Source organism: Pipistrellus kuhlii, unplaced genomic scaffold (assembly GCF_014108245.1).
Source record: "Pipistrellus kuhlii isolate mPipKuh1 unplaced genomic scaffold, mPipKuh1.p scaffold_m20_p_15, whole genome shotgun sequence".
In the NCBI taxonomy this organism is placed as follows: domain Eukaryota; kingdom Metazoa; phylum Chordata; class Mammalia; order Chiroptera; family Vespertilionidae; genus Pipistrellus; species Pipistrellus kuhlii.
In genome coordinates, this window is record NW_023425460.1 from 34470342 (window position 1) to 34493964 (window position 23623).

At 42.2% G+C, this 23623-nt stretch overlaps 1 protein-coding gene across 1 annotated transcript in view; it reads left to right on the forward strand.

Annotated features, from left to right (window-relative positions):
• Positions 1–23623, forward strand: part of CFAP58 (cilia and flagella associated protein 58) — a 94740-nt gene that overhangs the window by 24808 nt on the left and 46309 nt on the right. The window contains exons 9-13 of the mRNA XM_036437971.2: positions 2123–2314; positions 14612–14773; positions 15693–15839; positions 21639–21779; positions 22742–22965. Of these exons, the coding sequence (XP_036293864.1) occupies positions 2123–2314; positions 14612–14773; positions 15693–15839; positions 21639–21779; positions 22742–22965 (866 nt within the window). The remainder of the gene's footprint in view (positions 1–2122; positions 2315–14611; positions 14774–15692; positions 15840–21638; positions 21780–22741; positions 22966–23623) is intronic.

The following is a 23623-nucleotide window of genomic DNA, read 5'->3' on the forward strand; positions in this document are numbered from 1 at the left end:
AGTTCCCACAAAAGTTTCCACCCATGTCTGAGAGGTAGCCGTGAGGCAGGGGCAGGCGAGGAGTGAGCTGCTCCGGGCCTGGCCTCTGTTGCTCTGGTGCGTTCCACAACCAGCTGCTCCGGGTCTAGTCACCACCGCTCCCGACTTAGTTGCTCTGGACCTGGCTGCTGCTGCTCCGGGCCTGGCCGCACCCGACCCGGCTGCTCTGGGCCCAGCTGCTCCGGGCCCGGCTGCTCCAGGCCTGGCTGCTCCCAGCCTGGCAACCGCTGCTCCGGGCCTGGCTGCTCCCAGCCTGGCAACCGCTGCTCCTGGCCTGGCCACTCCCAGCCTGGCAGCCGCTGCTCTGGGCCTGGCCGCTCCCAGCCTGGCAGCTGCTGCTCCGGGCCTGGCCGCACCAGACCCGGCTGCTCTGGGCCTGGCTGCCCCGGGCCCGGCTGCTCCGAGTCTGGCCGCTCCCAGCCTGGATGCTCCGGGCTTGGCTACTGCTGTTCTGGACCTGGCTGCTCCCAACCCGGCTGCTCTGGGCCCGGTTTCTCCGGGCCCGGCCACTCCATGTCTGGGTGTTCCTGGACTGGCCACCCTGGCCTTGGCTGCCTCCGCCTCAGGCCTGGCTGCCACTGCCCCAGGTCTGGCTGCTCCAGTGCTGGCTGTTGTTGCTCTGGTTCTGGCTGCTGCTGCTCTGGGGCCTGGCCGTTGCTGCTCCGGGCCCAGTTGCCATTGCTTTGTGCCTGGGCACTCTAGGCCTGGCCGCCGCTGTTCCAACATTCTGTCCTTTTTTTTTAAAAAACGCATTTATGTTGCAATGTTGGCTGGTGAGTTGAGTTCTGACTTAGTCTTTGATTTTTCAAGATCTTCTTTGTATTCTTTCTTAAGTAATTTTACTATCTTTTGTTCTCACTTGATGTCTTCACATTGAGAACTTTGGTTTCTTCCTCCTTGTCCTGGGAGCTCAGCAGGTTGGCCTGTGGCACCCCTTTGTTCTCCGCGGGCTCCCGCGCTGCTCCAGCCTGTTGCCGGGGTCGGCGCCGCCCAGGAAGCAGCCCCCGGCCTTGACTCCGTTGCCCGCGCTCAGAGGTCGATGACTCAGGGGCGCCCCCCCCCCCTGGGGGCCCCGTCACCTGGCTCCCTGCCGGTGCCCGGCTGGCTGGTGTCCGGCAGGGGCTCCTGCTCCCTGTCGCATTCCTCCAGTCTGGAGCTTTTTTTTTTCCTCCTTCCCGCTAGGGGAGTCTAGGATCAGAGTCAACAGACTGTCCTCTGCGCACAGTGTGCGGGACTCTGGGGGCTCCGCTTTTCGCCACTCCCCTGGGATTCCGCCTCACAGCCCCGTCTCCCCCTGCCCGAGCCTGAGTCCTCAGGGTCTGGTCCAGGACTGGGGTTCAGAGCAGTCCGGACTGAGGCTCAGCGCCGCCGGAGGCTTTGTTTCTTCACGCTAGGGTAATCCAGCATCAGAGTCAACATTCAGTCCTCTGCGTGCAATGTGCGCGCGACTCCGGGGGCCCTGCTTTTCGCTGCTCGCTTGGGATTCCACCTCATAGCCCCATCTCCCCCGCCGGAGCCTGGGTCCCCAGGGTCTGGCTCATAACTGGGGGTCAGTGCTGCCGGTTCAGGGGTTTAGCCCAGGTTGGGGATTTTATTTCCTTCCTGCTAGGGAACGCCAGGCAGCACCCAGCCCTCTCCTCCTCTCCGGCTGCGACCTTTCCACGCGCGTGTGCGTGCGAGCGCGCAGCATGTCTCCGTACCTTAGGCTTTTTTTCAGCTCCTCTGATTTTCCTTCTGGTTTTCTCTTTCCTTCTTGTTGTAGAATTTTCAGTCAGTCGACTACCTGTAGCTCTGGGCGATGTCCACTCTACATTTTAGTTGTATTCCATTGAAATTGTTGTGTGCTGCTGCTGTTAGGTGTCTACCCGAGCAGCCATCTTGGATCCTCTCCGATTTAGATTTTTAAATGTATTTTTAACACATAATATTTAGTCCATTTGCATTTTATATACAGTGATATTCTCTAGAGCTCATCTCAAAAACAAGGCATCTAATTATTTTAGGGTTGAGGCAGGGGGTACATCTAACTGCAAATATCCAAACACTTTGAGTAATGGGGATGCTCTCTTGTCCTTATTTTTAGAATATGCTCAAGGCAATCCACGCGACCCAGAAACAGGTAGACCTGGTGAAGCTCCATGAACAAGCCAAAAGGAACTTGGAGGAGGAAATCCAGAACTACAAAGATGAGGCTCAGAAGCAGAGAAAGATCATCTTTCAACTGGAAAAGGACAGGGATCGGTACATCAACGAAGCCAGTGACCTCACCCAAAAGGTAAGCCATTCCTTGATGGTGTGGGTGGGAGTGGACACCGCACATTCTTTCTGATTGTCACATTTCTTTCTTTTTTACATTTTTTATTTTTCTTAATTGTATTTATTTTTGATTCGTCCTCACCCAGAGATATTTTTCCTATTGATTTTTAGAGACAGTGAAAGGGAGGGAGGAAAAGAGAGAGGGAGAAAGAGAAAGAGAGAAACACCAATGTGAGATAGACACAGCAATTGGTTGCCTCCGCCATGCTCCTGGCCCTGGCACGTTCTCTTGACGAGGAATTAAGCCCATGACTCTTTAGTGTGTGGGCTAACGCTCTAACCAGTGAGAAATACCAGCCAGGGCCCTAATGGTCACCTTTGCGATCGGCACACTGTTGCAAAGGCGATTTATTCAGATTTCAGCTTGTGGTTTACATGAAGATTTAAGAGGAATGGTATTGACTGTATAAAAGCTACCCCAGAGCTGATCCTGAGCCAAACAGTGAAATGGGCAAGGCTTATGTTTGGTGCTCTATCTTTCCCTTTCTGGTCCTCTGTCCTAATTTCCTGGTTCTCCATCTTCCCTGCTGCCATACTGAGAAAAGCATCTAATTAAATGACCTCAGATCAAGAGTTAATACTGGCATCAGCTAAGTGTGTCACACATTCAAAGAGCATTTTTATTTTAAAACTATTGGGAACCTAAAACTTCACCAGTAATGGAATCCTCCCATTGTGTAGCTGAGTTTCAGATTCTACTTCCAAACTGCTTATGAGGGAGAAGGCTCCGGCAGTATCCTCAGGCAGGACTTCAGGGATTGAATGTTACTTTTAACCACTCACCCTAGCATATTGCCTGCATGAAGCATGAGTGGTTAGACAAGTATTGTTTTGGTGCATTCACAAATGGTTTCTGTGCATTCACAGATGTTTTGGTGCACTCACAGCAGTGGTTTCAGGATGGGGGGATGTTGGGAAATGAAGAAGAGTTTTAGCTATGAGGCTGAGAAGAGAGTTCTGGAGAAAAGACTGATTTAATGAGATTGTCCCTCCAGCAAAGTACTGTCTGCTATGATTGCATAGCCCTCTCTTCCATCTCAGTAAAACCTGCAGTAAATTCTACAGTGTTTACTGGTGCTTTTGCATGTTTAAATTTTGCTTTGTTATTTTTTTTTTGTTTTGTTTTGTGTGTTTTTTTAGGTTTTTTTTTTTTTTTTTTTTTTTTTTTTTTTTTTTTTTTTTAGTAGAATCTCCAAGATGACAAGGAGGACAGCCAACATTTGAGTCATAAACATAAAGAAAGTGGGAAACAAGCTTTATAACTTCTTTCAATTTAGGCCAAATAAATGCTGAGCAAATATTTGCAGAATATAAGTTTAGGGAAGCACAAATGCATATGATCCATCCAGCTTCCTACCCCTGATTGGGAGCCTCTGGCATTCAGCACATTTCTTTGCTGACTTAATCATCTTAGAAGTTCCCTGAATTGATTTACTGAGAGGACTACGGTAGTTGTCAGTTCAGGCATTCATATTCTCTGGCTTAGGCTAACCCAGTGGTCGGCAAACTCATTAGTCAACAGAGCCAAATATCAACAGTACAACGATTGAAATTTCTTTGAGAGCCAATTTTTTAAAACTTAAGATTCTTCTAATGTAACTTCCTCAAAATAGACTTACCCAGGCCGTGGTATTTTGTGGAAGTGCCACACTCAAGGGGCCAAAGAGCCGCATGTGGTTCGGGAGCAGCAGTTTGCCGATCACGGGGCTAGCCCATTGGCCTCAGTATCTGTCAGTGTTAGCTGAATGGTTTACGGCAACAAAGGTCCATTTTTGCTCACAGTAGTGGCCTTTGAGGGTCAGCCGCAGCCCTGCTTCTTGTCCTCCTCACTTCAAGAAGGGAGGACGTGCTGGGCTCTCCAGAGGGAAAAGAGTGTAACTGTGGACCTTCAAGGTGCTCTCGGAGCTTCTGCTGGCAAAGGAAGGGCACAGGGCCTGTCCACTCATATTCCATTGGCCAAAGCAAGGCACATGGCAAAGTATAGGATTATGTATTTTTCTGATCCTATTTCCTGGGCGGGAGGGTGACCCCCCTAAAGGAGGGGCTTATATGGTCAGACACTGAATGTATCGGAACCTATAATTCGTTGCAGCCTCTTACTTCTCCTTCCTGGTAATCAGTCTGTCTCCATTCCTGGCTGCCACCACACCATCAGAGCTAACTGCTAAAAATCCCAATGTAGTCTTATAATTATTCCTGGCCCTACCAACCTATGTCACCTCTGAGCCATCTTGGGTAGTGCTTCCTAACATTTTTTGCATCACAACATTCAAAGAAAACAATGCCTTTGGCAGGTGGAAATAAGGAGGATGAGACAGGGCTGGAGGGGATTAACCCAGGGATCAGAGCTGCCTAGGTCCCACCTCACCTAGCCATCTAGGGTAGAGTGAATCAGTATTCTTGTATATACCTGTCACCCATGCAAGACAGCAATTGGTATGCTCTGACTTAAAAGACAGAGTCCAAGCCCTTTGTTTCTCCCTAGAAAGTTCTTCTTCCCCTTCTCTGCATGGAAAACTCCTATGCATCCTTCAATACCTAGCTCAAATGTTCATCTCTGTGGTCAAGCCTGCTCTGACTGCCGAGGCAGAGCTAGTCATTTCCTACTCGATGGATTTGTTTATATCTCTGGGATGGCAGTTATCATCCTCTAGTATAATTATTTCCTTGCATATTTGTTTTCCCTACTTTACAGTGAGCTCTTGGGAGCAAGGATTTTATCTCATTTACTGTTTCATTCCAGCATGCTGGTAAATAGTAGGCACCAAAACAGTGTTTGTTAAACAAATGGATAGATGATGTGTGATAAAAAGAATGCTGCCACTAGTTTCAGTATAGATTATGTATTTTTCTGTTTCCTTGCAAAGGAGAGATACTAGTACCAAGTCTGGCTGATAACTGTTTATCACAACTTTTCTGATGTTTAACTGCACAAGATTATACAATGTCTCACCTAAATAATTTAAACAGTGTTTTAAGTCCTTAAAATATATTATCAATTATAATTTTTCTATCTGTTACTTAATCCCTGATAGCATATATCAGTTGCTATAGCAACTTGTGTCCTCTCTGGACTTCTTATCAAGGACATATATGTCTTTTTTGTTCTTCCTCATATTTTTGTCTCTTTTCCCCCACCTCCTCTCTCTCTCTCTCTCTCTCTCTCTCTCTCTCTCTCTCTCTCTCTCTCTCACACACACACACACACACACTCACACACACACAACACCACAACCCCTTATTTCCTTATTTGAATAAGCAGAAAGTTGCCTTTCATGCATTCTATTTATAGGCAATTGAGGGATAATGTCAGGTGCTGAGGATGATGTCATGAAGCTGATATTTTCATCTACTTCTAGAGTATACACTGTCCAAAGTTATTCTTTTGATCCATCAATTTCTTTAAAAATTGAATCTATGGAAACATAAGACATGGAAAGATTTCTATAAAAGAATATTATTCAAAATAAATTGTGCTACATGTATTTGATACAGTATTATGTACCATTAAAACCATGTACATTAAATGTTAGAAAAACATTTAAAAAAATGGGACACATGCTTACAATATGAATCTGATAAAAACACAATGCAAAATTGTACAGGTCGGGTTTACAATGGTTTGTATGGGAGATAAAAGTAGGTTTACAATGGTTTGTATGGGAAATGAAAACTTTTGACAGCATCAAACACTAAGGCAGACATAGAGCCTGATGCTGAAGCAGAAGAAAGGAGAATGGATGAGAATTTTAAAGCCAACAGAGGTGAACTGAGAAAATCTATTTGGACCTCAACTCACGGTCCCTTGAATTTGCTTCATAAAAGAGAAGAGCTAGAGAGATGCTTCAGAACTCTCCTACCATCTCTTCCCCTACTCAGTGTCTACACTGACCAAGTCATTCCACCTTCCTGCTAGTCAAGTGCTTGTGCCCAGCCAGTGGGACAATGGTGGCCAATCCAAAGAATGGGGAAGGCAGGGTGAGGCTGGTGGTTGCCCAGTGCATTGTGGGGATGGCGGTTTAGGGATGTGGCAGGGCAGAGAGAATCACCCCTGAAAGTGGGACATAGAGGGAGTTACAATTGTCTGTAGGCTACATCAGCTCAGAGTGATAAGGAATAGGCATTTGGGCCTGGGGCTCCTACAATATCCCTAAATGAAAGGATACTAAAGATTGGGACATGGACAGGGCTGTCTGCACATCACCGTATTCCCACCTGTAGTTTTGAAAGTGGGTTCTAGCACCATCCTGTGATTCTAAGAGTTGAACCCACCTTAATAGAGCTGCTCCTAGGGTCCAATAAATCCTCCAGCTTCCAAGAATAAATAAGGAAAAAGGCAACTTCATGGGGTCTACGGAAAAAATATGCCTTCGAACTAGAGAAAGAGAATGGCCTCTGGAAGCCCCAGGGTAAAAGCCAGGCTCTGAAAATTCCTTTACGGGAAGATATTTAGAGGTTGAACCTCTAAAAATAGCTGTTTTTGTTTTGAAAAACATGGATGATCAGAGATTTCTTAAGTTTCAACCTAATAGAAGAAAATCATTGTCAGATTTCTTCTAAGGTAAAGGATAGTGTTTGTTTAGCAAAATACCTTGATCCTTGCATTGTTTGAAAGGCGGGGCCTAAATGAACCAGAGTGAAACAAAGAAAAGACAAGTAACAAATTGGGGAAGAGAGGAGGTTTTGGTGAGCAGGAAATGTGGAGGAGATTTGAAAGGATGAGACGATACAAACATACAAGAAATAGGTTGACAAAAGAACTTGTGTGCATGCATATGAGCCAAACCAGTGGTCATGGACAACAAGGGGGTGAGGGCATGCGTGGGGAGGGGTTTGGGATGGGAATGGGGGGATGAGGACAAATATGTGATACCTTAATCAATAAAGAAATGAAAAAAATAGTTTAATGATAATAAAAAAAGAAGTAGGTTGGACTCTTTTACAATAGAAGGTGGAGGGTGTAGGGGTAGGGAGAGGGAGTGAATATTTGCAGACCCAAAAAGTGATCTACTGCAGATATATAAACAAACAGGGAATATGCTAATTAGCCAGGCATCACAACGGCATCACCTTTCAGCACCTTTTAACCTCATGGTTTTTCTTCTGCTGCACTCTCAGATTTTACTATTCAGATAAATTGAGAGGCATCAGGAATGGCATTGTAGGTTGTGGTCCACCATGTGTACTCTTTTTCTCAACTGTTCACAAATTCTAGGTAAAACCGCTTCTGTTAATTATTAAATCTGAAGAGAATTTTGCACATCCTGCATTTGGCTTACATTAGGGCCCCTCCCTTTTCATTCTAAACCTTAAACTTCTGCCCTTTGTCTCCCGTACATTTCACATGCCCCAAAGCGGTCTTTTACAACGAAATCCTCCTTACAAGTGTCTTAGCTTGCTGCTAGCTTGCCTATAAGAGTGTCAAGCAAAGCTCTTCTAGACACAGGTTCCAAGAAATGAATAATTAATAATGTGCTCTCAAGGGCTTAGAAGTAAGCAAAAGATCAAAGAAATATTGTTCACTGAATAGGTACTGCATAACGAAATGAAGCTCCTGTTTCTTTGATATTTATTTGAAGTTTTAGACAGAGCATCTTCAGTAGGCTAGAACCCTGGAGAGGAACCTCAATGGGGCATCCACAAATTATAAGCTTTTGGTGTTATAATGAAAGAAGTGTATTATGGGTCACTATTTTTCTGCAGAACGGAATTTGGTCCATAGAAAAATCAAACTGATTTGTTAAGTATACTGCTAATACAATATGATATAATGTTAGCCTACCATGGTAATCTGTTAGTATTTGTTAAGTGATTAGATTTATGCAATGCTAGGTACTAGCATATGGTGGCACAAATACACATTTTCTTTTTGTATTTGTACAGATGTTCCCTTTGTTTTTCCCCGTTGACCCCCTCCACCCAGCACCTGCCCCTCCCAGGCCTTCATCGCTCTATTGTCTGTGCCCATATATGCATACTAGAGGCCCAGTGCACGAAATTCGTGCATGGGGGTGTGTGTCCCTCGTACTTTGCATTCTGGGATCCCTCGCTCCTTACCATCTGCCTGCTCACTCCTTACTGCTCGGCTTGCTGCTCCTTATCTGCAAGCTCCTTACCACTCTGCCATGGAGGCGGGAGAGGCTCCTGCCCCTGCACTCGCCAGTTGTGAGCCTGGCTTCTGGCTCAGTGGCACCCTCCTGTGGGAGTGCACTGATCACCAGGGAGCAGCTCCTGCATTGAGCGTCTGCCCCTGGTGGTCAGTGCACGCCGTAGAGACTGGTCATTCCGCCATAACAGTCGCTTAGGCTTTAATTCTGAAGATAAGTTCCCCGATGAATCACTGTCCCCCACCCCGACCCACAGCTTCCCTCTGAACTTCTCAGCCTGTACCATGACAAATACACATTTTCTCACTCAAGGCCTCATAATGGCCCTCTGAGGTGGATATCATTATATCCCTCATTATATAGTAATACTAGAGGCCAATCGTGGGAAGAGGCGCCCCACCTCCCGCTCTGTGAGGAGGCACCCTGCGGGATCCGGGACCCATGCCTGACCCGCGTAGCACCGGCCATGGCGTTGTGTCCGCTGGGGTGGGAGCAGGCACTCCTGTGTGTTGTGTCTCCACTCTGGCCTGCCCCCAGCCCCAGCCTCCCCGTGGCTGCTGGGGCTGGGGGCGGCACGCAGTCCCCTCCTGCCCATCTCTGTGTGCAGCTCCTCCTGAGTGGTCGTGATGTGATGCCTGGCTAATTAGCATTATATATATATATATATAAAATATACAGTATATATTGTAATGTTATTAAAAAACCAGAAACATAGACATGCCACTATACATTTAAGATCGAGGATGAAATAAGAAAGTGAGTAAAAGAAGACTTAACATTTCACCTGCCTGGGCCCCAGGCTCTTTCTTTCAGAGAGTGAGTTTTTCAGGGTCCTTATGAAGGCAAAAGCATTGTCAGCATTCAGACCATTGACATCAAGTCAGAAAAACTTATTTGAAAAGATTATTGCAATATTTCATCAAATGCAAGTGAAAGAGTTCCACATTCAGTGACCTACTTCCTTACCCCGTCTTCGTCTATATGATGTTTTGACTACGCTGCAGCTTTCTAGCCTGTATTATTGATTTTTATCTCAGTCTAATTTCTATTGGCAGGTTGTTTTAAGAGAAAAAGAAAAGGCAGGAGTAGGTTATACACTGGGGCCGCACCCCGATAGTGCACCGTAAGCAGTTTCTGGGCTCCTCTGAAGCAGGCCTGCGAGTGCCGGGAGCTCCAGCTCTCTGGCTGTGATAAAAGCTTCTATATTTGGGTGTGATTTATCTCATGTGTTGGGGTGAGATATCTAAAGTGTAATCAACTAATTTGGTTCCAGCCCCACAGCTGGCACCCCACATTCTCTGATAAACCATTTTTAATGGGGGGACATTTTGCTGATGAAAGGTTTTGCTCCTACTTCACACCCCGCACGGTTTATGAATTTTCAGGACTGGAACTTCAACATTGCTCTGAATGATTTCCTTAAAAAAAAAGGTTGGCTCTCAACACACAGAACTAGATGGCTTTGTGAATTGTCTTTTCCCTTAGTTTCAGTCCTTATGTTTTCATTGTCATTTAACTGGAATGCCTTTGATCTTCTTGGTATCACGATGGGTTCTTATTGCTCCCAGCTTCAAGTATGCAGAAGTGAGAATTGTGCATTGTTGTTGCAGAGAGGTGGACCCTGCCAGGTGATGCCCCAGAAGAAGTGGGAATCCTTTCTCTGGAGCATTATTCTGTCTGTGCGAAGGATTATTATAACATCTCTCAAAGTGATTGAAGATTTTTTTTTCTTTTCTCTGATGGGCCTCTTGATATTCCAAAAGCTGATCATGCTATTCAAAGTATTTTCAGTCTATTCATTTCACTGACCCCGAAGAGGGTGATCATGTTCAGAGAAAGGTGCATTTAAAAAAAAAAATCAAGCAAATAACAGATCCGGTCATGGATACCTTATTAAGGTTTCACATTTTCTAGTGGTGGTATCTTGAAAGGCCATCTACTACTCATTTTTAAGGAACCTGGAGATATGAATCAAAGACTTTGAAGAAGGAAGGGAATTTCTTTTCATTTCAGATCTATTCACATGCCTCTTCCCCAGACCTCCTTGTCATAGGTCTTCTAATTTAAAAAAATGTATATATCTTTATTGATTTCAGAGAGGAAGGGAGAGGGAAAGAGATAAAAGTATCAATGATGAGAGACAATCATTGATTGGCTGCCTCCTGTATGCCCCCTACTGGAGATCAAGCCCACAATCCAGGAATGTGCCCTTGGCCAGAATTGAACCTGGGATTCTTCAGTCCACAGGCTGACACTCTAGCCACTGAACCAGATCAGCTAATTTTATTCTTTCTAGGCCCCAACCTTTCAAGATATCTACTTCTGAGTCTGCATATATTCTTACCTTGGACCATTTTCCCCCCAAACAGTGTTGATAGCAAATAGTAACAGTAAAATACTAAAAGCATAAATTTATGTTGTACAACTCTAGACATAAACATTTTAAAAATGGTTTGAAATAGTTCTCTAAAAAATGTGTATGTACATCATGGTTTGACCCAAGAAGAAGTAGAAAATGTGGAAAGATCAATAACTATGGATGCTACCAAAAAAGTTGAGAGAAATTTAGCTCCAACATTGTCGAGGGCCTAATGATTATAGAGTTGAGTTTTTCAGACTCTTAAGAATCAGATAATTCCCAGGCTATTTATATTTATATTTATATTTGCAAATAAATTTAGAAAAGTGCTGTTCATGCACTTTGTATTCTTTGGGGTAATATTGATAGGCATTGCTGTGCTGATATTACCCATGCTTTCTGCAGTGATAATGAATAATGATTCCAGGACCAGGAAAGAGCTCAGAGTCCAAGGTTGGAATGATTGAATATGAAGACAGAGGCAGATCCCACAAATTCTATAAATGCTCAATATTAACTGCTTAGATAAGATGAGTAGGACCATCCTCAGACCCTCATAACATTCTGTGCATATCTCAGTTTACTGGTTGTATCCATTCCCTGATTATCCATTTTATGGTTGAGTCACTCACTAGAGGTGATCTTGAGGGTTGGCAATGAGCCTTCTTCTTTACACAACTAGTGCTTTTACAGTGCTTGCCCTAGGAAAGCCCTCAATTACATGTCTATTGATGGAATGAATAAATGGGTAAGTGAATTAATAAGTGAACAGAAGGAGATTCTGTTCATTTTCTGAAACCAGCAGAAACTTTGATTTTAAAATAGAACCAAAAAGAAGGGGATTGAGTTAGATCATTTATGAATATGTATGTAGAATCCCAAATGAAATTCTAGCTAACCAAATTCAACAGAACATTAAAAGAATCATCCACTATGACCAAAGAGAGTTTATCCCAAAACCACAAGGAGAGTTTTCTATTAAAGAAACTATTGCTGGTAGTATGGGTATGTGCAGTGTTCCAACCATTTTGGAAAGCAATCTAGCAATATCTATTAAAGTTTAAAAAGATATATTTCTTTTGAGTCAGATATGCCACTCCTGGGGATCCATCCCAGCAGAAGTAAAAGCACAAGTGGAAGAAGTAAAAGGACATATGTACAACGCTGTTCATTGCTGCACGGTTCATAGTGACAAGACTGTGGAAACCAAGTTAATGGCTCTCAGAAGGGAAGAGCTGAGTATAGGATAGTACACCCACACTATGGGGTTTTACACCAACTTAAAGAGAATGAATTAGAGCTAGTTCACATGATTTCCACAAAGTATTATTGAATGATAGAAAGCAAGGTGCATAAAAGTATACACTGAGTGGCCAGATTATTATGATCTCTGAATGCGTAATAATATGGACACTCAGTGTATATCCTTTATAATAAAAGGCTAATATGCAAATTGTCCCCTCGATCAGGAGTTCGACCAGCAGGCAGGCCGGCCAACCACCCATGTCCCCTTCCCCTGGCCAGGCTGGCCAGACCCTACCCAAGCACAAATTCATGCACCAGGCATGCTTTCAGAGAGCATAATAATCTGGCTACTCAGTGTATATAAAAAGACCCATTTTGCCAAAACATAAAAACAAAACCCCCAAAAGCAAAACCAAGGAAAACAAAACAAATTTCTGTATCTGTATGTGTACTAGTGGAATAGTTGTAAATGACATTACTTCTTTTGTCTTTGGTTTCCTTCTTTGAACAGTGGGGTGATGATGATGTCTATTTTATAGGATTTTTGTGAAGATTAAATGAATTACATAGAAAGTACCTGAGAAATATTAGCTATGATGATGTTATTGGACTTGAATAGAATATGCAGAATTCAAAGAAAACAGGGAAGAAAACATACTGGTTACTTTATGTACCAATGAGGAGCTGATGTGGGTTCAAAAGAGAAGGAAGTTCCAAGTAAATAAGGAAAATAAAATAAATGTATATTTCACATTTATGCATTTAATTAAAATTTTGGCACACAGAATCTACAGTAATAAAAGAGAAAGATGCAAATTGACTATATCCCTGTGATGCCCACCAGCCAATCAGGAATGAGTATGCAAATTAACCCCCCCAAAGATGGCAGATTAAATTGCATATGCAGGCTGAAGGCTCTGCCTGAGTGAAGACTGAAACTGAAGGCTGATGGCTGGACTCTGCTGCGGCCTGGGTCCCGGCTGCTGGCAGCCAGGGGAAGGAAGGTCTATTGCCACGAATCTTCGTGCAGCGGGCCTCCAGTTGTGTATAAATAAATCAAATTAAAATACTTGTAAAAGGAATACAAGTATATCAAATCAATAAACCTAATAAAATAAAATGCTATGAAACAATATTTGCTGAAAAGACACTTGCTAAAATTTAATACCATCTCTCCTTAATTATAAGTTCAAGGAAACTTTGAAAAGTGTTTATTTAAAGATATATAAACACCAGCCATCATTGACTCTGAAGGAAAAATGTAACAACAGGGTTTCTCCAAGTGTATTCTCCAGAATATTAGTTCCACCCGTGGAATAAAAGAATTCTGTAGCGCAATGATTTGGGGACATGCTTCTCAGAGGTAGCCCACACCTGAATCAATGAAGATCAGCATGGCAGAGGTCTAAGTACTTTTTGACCTTTAAATTCTAGGTAAAATTCCTCTTTATCAGAGGAACCTCCCTGGCTGTGTTACTTCAAGTACACCCTGTCCTTTTATTCTATACCACACTGCTCTGTTTATTTCCTTCCATTCTATACAAGAATTAAGAGAACTTCACTAAAATGCAGTGACATCTTAAGAAATTTCTCTTTATGTATTTTCATTCTGTGTATTGTTTAGACCAGAGTTCCACTGATTGAATCACTAACATTTTTATTAATGTTAATAAATAACATAATTATAGTTGTTAATAACATAATAATTAACAATTTACATTAATGTTAATGATTAATAAATGATTATAGTTGTATGATAATAGTCATTATGCGTGATAATGTATAATACATGATAATTTAAGAAATTTAAGGAATTTCTGAAGAAATTTGTTTATAAATATCAATTTCTGTGGACATTGCAGCTCCAAGAGTCATGATTATGTAACTCTCATTCTATGGCTTGCTTGCTTGAGAGGTACCGGCTCTCTGTGGAATTTTGTGCCTAAGTTTTCCATACTTGCAAAAAGGAGGCAGTTATTCTCGAATCTTATCTTTCCCAGAAGTGTTTTGTGCAGGATAGAACACATTTTTTGTGAAGTCCTTTGAGTTTCCCTGATGGAGTGACATGGACGGTGGCATGACAGTGTTGTGATTGCTATCAGTGTGTAAAGGCCACTTTTCTTTCTTGTGTTTAACTACAAAGACCGCAGTGTAGCCAAACAGCTAACTTATCTCTCATCTTTCTGAGCCCTCTGTGTTAAGATCTGTTTAAACCTGAGACTTTTTCCCCTTTCTTTTTTGGGGTGGTCAGGAGAGGTTTTTCAGAATTGAAAGGATTTCTTTATTTCCCGCCCCTCCCCTTTTGTGATCACAAAATAACTGTGCTTAGCTCATACTCGAATATAACTCCAGAATAGATAAAACGTGTGTTTGCCCCTAATCAGCAGGGCTGAATTTCTGTGTTGTACCTCAGTGATTAGAGGCACAGTCCAATTTTTTTGATTGCTGGCATTTCTACTAGCTACCCTGGGATAAAAATGTCTGTGTACTGAACTGATAACCACAAATGGGCTGTTTAACCATTTTTGTATTCTTTCTCTTCCAGGTCCTCATGAACATGGAAGACATAAAAGTCCGCGAAATGCAGATTTTTGACTACAAAAAGAAAATCGCTGAATCAGAGACTAAATTAAAACAGCAACAGAACCTGTATGAAGCTGTGAGGTCAGACAGGAATCTGTACAGCAAAAATCTGGTGGAAGCTCAGGTAAAGAATATATTTGTCTTTACTAGAGTCCCAGTGCACGGATTCATGCATTGGGTGGAGGGGGCATAGCCTGCGGGGATCCACAGCTGTGGGAAAGTCACTCATCTTGTCAGCCGAGGGGCACTCTCATTGTTGGAAGCACTGACCACAAGGGGTCAGCTCCTGCATTGAGTGTCTGCCTCCTGGTAGTCAGTGTGCATCATAGCGAGTCGTTCTGGTCATTCCTCTGTTTGGTCACTGGGCTTTTGTATATATAAATACTTTGATTCCTCCCTCCCCATTCTGGGTTTAAAGCAATTTCTATCATACTAATAGCAGAATTTAGAATAGATCAAGAAAATAATCTTGAGGAATTCATCTTGGGAAAAAAAAGTTGAATTTTATTCAGAACTCTCAGATTGTTTGAAATGGAAATGACTCAACTTGACTATCTCAGTCCGGCTTTTAATTATTATTTAGCATTGCCATTCTCCTGTTTCTAAAATTTAAAGCTGCTAATAGTTGCTGTGAGTAGGAGGGCAGCGGCGTACTCTTGTCATTTAGTTGCAGAGCTTTGCTTTGTAATCTTTTAGTTATAATGTTTGTAGTAATTCCAATTCCTCTCTTGTAAAATGAGGAATAAGTGAGTGGGCGTGCGCATTCTTTTGCGTGTGTGTGTGTGTGTGTGTGTGTGTGTGTGTGTCTGGTATAGTCATTATACATACTTTGTAAATATCTCATGAGAATATTTTGAGAGCTCCTGCTATAAAGTACCATGAGGTTGATGGCATACAAAGGAATAGCCCCTTCGTAAGTAGTCAGGAGACCACTGTTTTGAGAGGGCCTCCCTTAAAAGTTCTCAAATGCACATTTGAATTTCCATAGGGACCGTGGTGTCAATTTAATTCACTTCCAAACACGTCTCCTTTCATTTTGTTAGGATGAAATAACGGAAATGAAGAAAAAATTAAAGATTATGACCCATCAGGTAGATCAGCTGAAGGAGGAAATCTCTTCCAAAGAGTCAGCGCTTGTGAAGCTACATCTGGAACAGCAACGCATAGAGAAGGAGAAGGAAACATTGAAGGTACAGATCTCATAGTGAACGTGATGGACCAATAGTCTCTCTATCCAATGGATGGAGGCAGGCTCTACACTCACCGAAGGCAACAAGGGGGAGGGAGGACAGCCGAGGTGCCAGAAGGATGAGTTCTACCACCTCTAAGTCAGGCTTCCTTACAGGAATGCTCCCAGGTAAGTAAGGACGAGGCTGGTGGAGATGCACAGACACCTGGCTCAGCTATGTTGGTTATCAGAACATCAGCAGAAGAGAGCCTAGCAGGTCAGCAGTGCCCAGGAAGTCCTAGAGCTTGCAGGCTTCCCACAATCCCTTTGCACTGACATCACAGGCCCAGCCCTCCTATTCTCCTCCCTGGGCCTTCTGTAAGGCAATGTTGGCAAGACCCTTTGTCCCTCCGCTCCTAATTCCTATTTACTTCACCTGTGCATGACTTTCTGCCCACGATATCATTAGGTATTGGGTTCTCACTTGATTTTCCCTCACCTCAGGTTCACAGTTCACCTTCCCTCTTTGGATCTAAACACTTTGTAGCAACTCCTCCAGGGAATTACCTCCGACTTCATATATGTGATGTGTGTGTGTATATATATACATACACACACACACACACACACACACACACACACTAAGACATAGTTTTAAATCTAACTTAGGACATTTTATGTCTGCTAACATAAATCTATCTTTAAGAATACATACAACATAATTATACTATTTCAAATTCTTGAACCAAATATGTTTTACTATACACATTTACTAAACCTAATCTATTTTCCTTTTCTTATTCAATCCAATAGATTTCTCTTCTAATCCATTTGACCAAAGAATTAAAAAAGGAACTTTTGAGAGGATGATGGCACTTCATTTTGAAAATATACATCCAGAATACTCATGGGTGCTTATGAGCCACTCACAGGAACTATCTGTAACAAAGAAGAGAACCGAATACCTTGGTTTCTGCACATATTAGCTTGCAGAGTATATCAGATTACCTTGAAAATGTGTAATCAGATTTAATACACATATCTTTGTATTGGACAGATTTAATGCCATATATCCTTGATTCTAAGATGCCATCAATTGACATATGCACTCTCAAAAAGGGTTTCGCAAACTAATGACAGGTCTTCATGGAACTAGAACTAACATTATATTAAATTAAGGCACATTTGGTCTGAGAAAGATTAACATGTAAGAAAGGCATCTTTACAAAAAATATGTAATTGATTACACTTACCTGTCTGAGACTTTCATCTCCCAACTCTAGCTTATGATGAAAAATAATACAAGATTCTGCATTAAAATTGATATTTATATATATTTATTTATTTATAAATGAATACCTTTTCTAAAATGCGAAACTTTCCTGCATCATTGCTCTTATTATCCTTGTTCAAAAGTTTAGTTTTATAGAAGTTATCTTGTTCCACTCTGAAGCCTGTAGTGGAAATGGGTTTATTTGTCATTAAATTATTTAGAATAATCTTATAAACATCACTTTACCTGTGGCCTCATGGACCCATGTTAGCCAGGCTTCAGTATAACTTGATCTAGTACACGATCTCTTTCCTTTTACAGGATAGCATTGATCCTCATCTCTTCCTTTCCCAAGTAATGCTCTACTAGTATTTAAAAGATTAATTATTAACCCATACAAATCCTGCTTTAGAATAAGCAATGTCCTATGCAAAAGAGCAATTTTTCCTAATTCTTTAGCGTTTGACTTCGGTTAACATTGGTTTCACTTATGCATTCCATCACTAGGCATCCAGACGTATAGCTCCAAAAGAAGCATCATAATAAAATAAAACAAGGTCAATAGGACCCTGTTTTTTTGGTTCTGATCCAACAGAGCTGGTGCACATGAAAGGTGATTAAAGAGCGTCTGCTCCAGAAAGTCTGCTCTAAGTGGGAAATCCTGGGTCTGCGTAGCTTTGGGTCATCAGTTATAGTAAGATGATTGCTTTGGACGTACTGTGAAACTATGATACCTTTCCCCCCAGCATTTCCCATTAAGGCAAAAATGAGAAACAGAAAAAGGATGCCAGCTTGATTTATTATTTAAGGTTATCCAAGGGTGACTTGCAGTGGTGCTTCTACTGGGTACTTCTGGCCTATCATTAAGCCCATTTGACATTCTGTAGAAAAATATGACAGCTCAAATGTTGAGTCTGAGCCTCTTGACTTTTTTAGCCTTAAATTTGAATCATATTCCACACATGTCTCTGGATTTCATGCATCTGTAGTTCAAACACCAAAACCCCGAGGGGAAGGGCAGTTACTTCCTAGTAACTTTGCTCCAAGAAACATCTAGCTTATTGTTGTGAGTTCTACAAAGCCATGTGGGTACATAATCTTCCTGGAAGGCAGGCCCTCTCACCTGTTTGGTAGACCGGGAGGTGCCTTTTGACAGGATAACACAATTTACTACTTCTCCAAGCCAACAGATAAACCATTGCCTACAATCGGTCATCCCTATTCTCTTTTAATCCGCTCAAAAGAAAAAAAATCTTCCTCCTTTCATGTTTCTTTTCCCTTTTAAGTTGCTACCAGGCTCTACTGACTCCTCAGGACACTAGCCACTGTCAGCGCATTAGGGTTATGACAGAATGTCAATAGTTCTCGGTAGATGTGGCTGCATCCAGTCTGTCCCAGTCTTGTTTCATCAGCACTGAAGGAGCCAGTTCATCTGGAGTGTCTGCTCTCTAGTCCTAACAAGCCCCTGATTCTGTCTCGTCACCTCCCAATCATCCCACATCAATCTGACAGCACTTTGATTTCTGGTGAGAAATTCAGCAGCAAATTCTCTATGTCCAGAGCTGAGGATCACATTAGTGACTGGCTTCAGGGCATCACATCCTTTTACTTAGTGGACTCTAGAATGACATAGATGGGGACTGTCAGAAAGAGAGGGAGATGAGAGGAGAAAGAGAGGGAGGGAGGGAGAGAGGGCTTCATGTGCCCCTGTTTGTTTGGTAAATGCATGATTTCTGTGAAGCCCAGTGAATATCAAGATCATGTATGAATGGATGAAACTCCCACATTTGTTGTTCTGGAGATATGGTTTATGCTTGCAACCAGGTTAGATGGTGAATATTCCATAAACAACTACTACACAACGGCATAATTATGGAGGCAGTGACTAAAAAATGTGTCCAACTACCGTATTACAACTTCACCCCACTTTGAGAAATGCTGATACCTTACCTACAACATTGCTTGATGGGTGTTTGGGTGCAGAGAAGTTGTTACCAATTTTTCTGGGTGAGACAGCTCAGATTTATAGCTGCTAAATGCATTAGTCCAAAGGTATTGTGTTGATGTTAACATTTGCTGCCAACACCTAATGCCACATCTTGTTTACAGCCTATAAATTTGTGACATAAGGAGACCATCCAGAATTTTGATATATTATGAAAAAACACACCCAGCAATGCCAAACGCACTAGCGGTTTTACATTCCAGACAGAGACTTCTACACACCACTGATTGCATTTTAATATAACAGGGATTTCATTTTGTTCTGCTGATGGATTCTGATCAGCTCTTGGCACTTAAGAACAGGGAAGTGAATGTTACACATCTGGGAAAATAAAAGTTTTATTAAAGAAAGCATGAGCCAAGCAGGTATTTTATTGCTGTCTTCACTGTCACCTTAAATGATTATAGAAATCGTAAGGCTGGTTCTTCAAACGCTTTCCTAACAGGCAATCCCCCAAAGTGGTAAATACTAAACCAGATATTTTCTCAGTAAGTATTTCCTTTTGCTTATCCTTGGACCAGAACGTATTTCATGAGTGAACAAACAAAGTGTCATAAGAGAAGCCCTTTTTTTTTTTTTTTTTTTTTTTTTTTTTTTTTTTTTTTTTTTACAGTAGCTGACTGCATTTAGTTTGTGACATTTACACATTACACATTTGTGGCATCGCCCAGTATCTTCTACTGCTTGGATAAGTTTGAAGTATGGAGTTAATGACTCTTAGTCTTCATGGATTAGAGGCAGACCTTAAGAAAAGTTGGGGTGGTTCACAGGCACTTGCAAATATGGCTTTTCTAGCATCCCAGCGAGATTCATGAGTAGGGAGGGTGGGTTTGCTAATATTTCCTTGAAAGAAAATGTTATTCCTTTTTCACTGTCATTTGCTGATCTGCAAGCCATTGAAGAGTTAAAACCTTAATATTGTCTTGTGATCTCCCTTGTGATTCTCGGCATGGGTAAAACAGTGCTCTCCTCCCGTCTGTTTCTTCTTGTGCTCCCCTGGTCTGTGATAACACCTGTTTTTCCAATTTGGGCATGGATACCTCTGTGGCTCCCCTTTGCCTACACTCTACAGTGTGTGGCCTACAAGGCCCTTCCAGGCTGGCTCAGCTGTTTGACCAGCCTTACCACCTGCTGTTCTCTACCTAACACTTTAATCCAGCCATATGGGATGTTTTGCTGACTGGTGAGTGCACTGGGCACTTTAGAGTTCGCATGCGCCTTTGTTCACACAAGCCAGACTGTAAGCTACTCTCCCCATAAAACATTCCCCTTTGGGAATATCTTTTACCCGCTAAGGCCCTGACTGGCTATTTCATGTAAACACCAGGCAGAAACAGGAACTTATTCCTGTGTACCCCATGCCCTTTTTCATACTGTTCATAGCATTTCCACACTGTCGTGTCGTTGGTTATACTCATCATCTCCAATGGCTAGAGCAACCCTCATGCCTTACTCTTCTTCTGTATTTGACTTAGATGAATTGTGTGATGATAGTTTTGGGGCCAAAAGATCCAGGTTGGAATCTCAACTCTGCTACTTACTAGATGTGTGACATTGGGTGAGTTAATTTGCTTTTCTTTGTCCCTGTAATTGCATTTGTGAAATGGGAATACGAGTAGCTATGCAAAATACCCAATATCATGTCTAAAATGTTGTAGGATTTTGTAGGTCACAAATACACTTGTGGAAATGAAGTGAATGTATTTTTTTGATTAGAGGAATTTTCCTTCTGAAACTTAGCAACTATAACACCCTTTCTCCATCATTCTTATGAGTTCATGTAACCTAAAGAGGTGCAAGATCTGCATTTAGTTCCAGGAAGTTTCCCTGACAATCCCAATCCTCTGACCTCCTGTAACATCAAGTCGCTGTCTTTGTGACAATAACAATATGGAAACATTATTGCCTGGACTTCTTCATATTTGCATAACATTTATATATCTTATTTTTCATCTAGGTTGGAAGCATCTTAGGAGTAGGATTTACATATCTTTTTATGCATGACATTTCTTCTGTTCCATCAAGATGTTTTATAAGATAGACAATAGGCTGTTATCTTTATTAATTTAATTTTTTCTTAAAATGGTCTTTATCTCTGTAGTTGATGTGCTGGTAGTATTAGGACCATTACAGGAACTGGCACATACAAAGAGACCTCACCATGCTCACTCCCGCATCTTCTGCTGCATTATTCTTTGTGATTTTTTTCTCATTTTTAGTTGGTTAGAGAAGTGCTGCTGAATACCAACGAAGATCCTGCTCACACATATAGAAAAATGATGGAAATCTCCCAAGGGTACAATTCATGGAATAAACATGATCACTGTAATGTGCATTGCTGTTTCTTTACAGGCTGTGGTGTGTGTGTGTGTGTGTGTGTGTGTGTGTGTATGTGTAGATTGTTTTGATTGTGAGAGTGATCAAACCATGTTAAAACATCAGAGGAGAGTGAGGAGTTCACTGTACATCTAATTCTGGACCTTGCAGTCCTGGCTTGTGCTGTTACAGAGTGAAATTTGCCCGTATCTTTCACTGTTTCTCAGGCCGAGCTGCAGAAGCTGAGACAACAAGCCCTGGAGACCAAACACTTCATTGAAAAACAGGAAGCTGAAGAGAGAAAACTCTTGCGCATTATTGCCGAGGCTGATGGGGAGAGGCTGAGACAGAAGAAGGAATTAGACCAGGTAGGAACATCTCCTCACCAGATCTACAGACCTCATCAGCAGACACAACTCTTTGATTCAACTCTTCACAAGTCCGCATTCTTCTCTAAGCTCTTCCACTCAGTTTATTGAAAGAACAGTAGCAGAGGCTCATCTTCTCTTGATTAATTATGAAATATTTATTTATCCAAGTCATATCTACAAGTACTTACTATGTGACAGTCACTCCTCTAGGAACTGGGGATCCATTGACCAATAAGAACATAAGATTCCTGTCTTCAGGGAGCTGAACATTCTAGTGTAATATAATTGCTTGCATATAATTGTAATTAATAATTACATAATATGGGGATTACAAACATGCTTTCAAAGAACAGGCCGGTTAAAAAGAAGAAATTGCCTGTGTAAGACAGTAAGGACTGATGCAATGTGGCAAAAGCTAGCCCATGATAAGTCACTCAAATGGAAGCATTTATAAAATAACTAGAGGCCTGGTGCATGAAATTTGTGCACTTGGGGCTGGGGTTCCCCCCCAGCCTGGCCTGAGCACTATCAGTGCGGGAGCCCCACACTCGATCTCCTTGCACATGGAGCCGCTGGGCCACCCCCCCCCCCCCAGCCTCTCTGTGCATGCAGCCTCCTGGTAATGGATTGTTATGGCGTGAGGGCGTCACGGCTTGAGGGCGTGATGACCACATAGCCTTTTTATTAGTGTAGATGGATTGGGGGGAAAAAAGACTCAATACCTATAGGCCAAGGATTATTGAATTATTATTATGATGGAATATATGTTGTATTCTTTCTAACAAGATTGCAAGCCCTCATGGGAGGAGCGCAGTGTTGTTTGACTAGCAGACCATTTCCGGTACCCTATCCCCTGGGTGCAGAGCACATGTGGCCATTGGCTGGGTATTTGTTGACTGAATGAATGCTGAGTGAGACCTTTTGTCCCTTGGTGGCCATGTCCTTCCCTATCTTTCTAGGTCATCGGCGAGAGAGATATCCTCGGGTCACAGCTTGTTCGTCGCAACGATGAGTTGGCTCTGCTCTATGAGAAGATCAAGATCCAACAGTCCGTGCTGAATAAAGGAGAGACCCAGTACAACCAGAGGCTGGAGGACATGAGGATCCTCAAGCTTGAGATCAAGAAGCTTCGCCGGGAAAAGGGGATTCTTGCCAGGAGTGTGGCTAATGTCGAGGAACTCAGGTAACAGGAGACCCCTCTGAACTGGGGGCACAGGAGTCTGTGGAGAGTTCCTGAAATGACCTTGTGTTCCTTTTTTTTTTTTTTTTTTTTTTAATGTTTTTATTGTTTTTAGAGAGAGGAAGGGAAAAAGATAGAAACATCAAGAAAGAAACATTGATTGGCTGCCTCCTGCACAACCCCTATTGAGGATTGAGCCTATAACCAGTGACCATGGAATCCAACAGTGACCTCTTGGTTCATCGGTCCATGCTCAACCACTGAGCCACACCAGCCACATGACCTTTTGTTCCTTTTGTTTATCATTGAGGTCTTTATCAAGTTGTACACAATTTTTTATACATTGAAATTATTGGCAAATAATAACTTTTCCATAATTCAGAATCTACATTGTGCCCCTTCTATGCCACACACACACACACACACACACACAAAGAATTTGTTCCCTTTCAGGGGAATATAAGTGACTGCAAAAAGTTTTTTTAAATTTAATTTTGAATTTAAAAGAAGACATTTCAAGTCAAATTACAAATACGAACTAGTTACAATTCAGAAAAAAAAAAATTTCCCCCAGTGAGCTCTTTAGACTTTCTTTAATAAGGCAATACCCAAGAGATGGAACATCAATATTTAAAGTTAATCCTGGTAACATTTGCACATA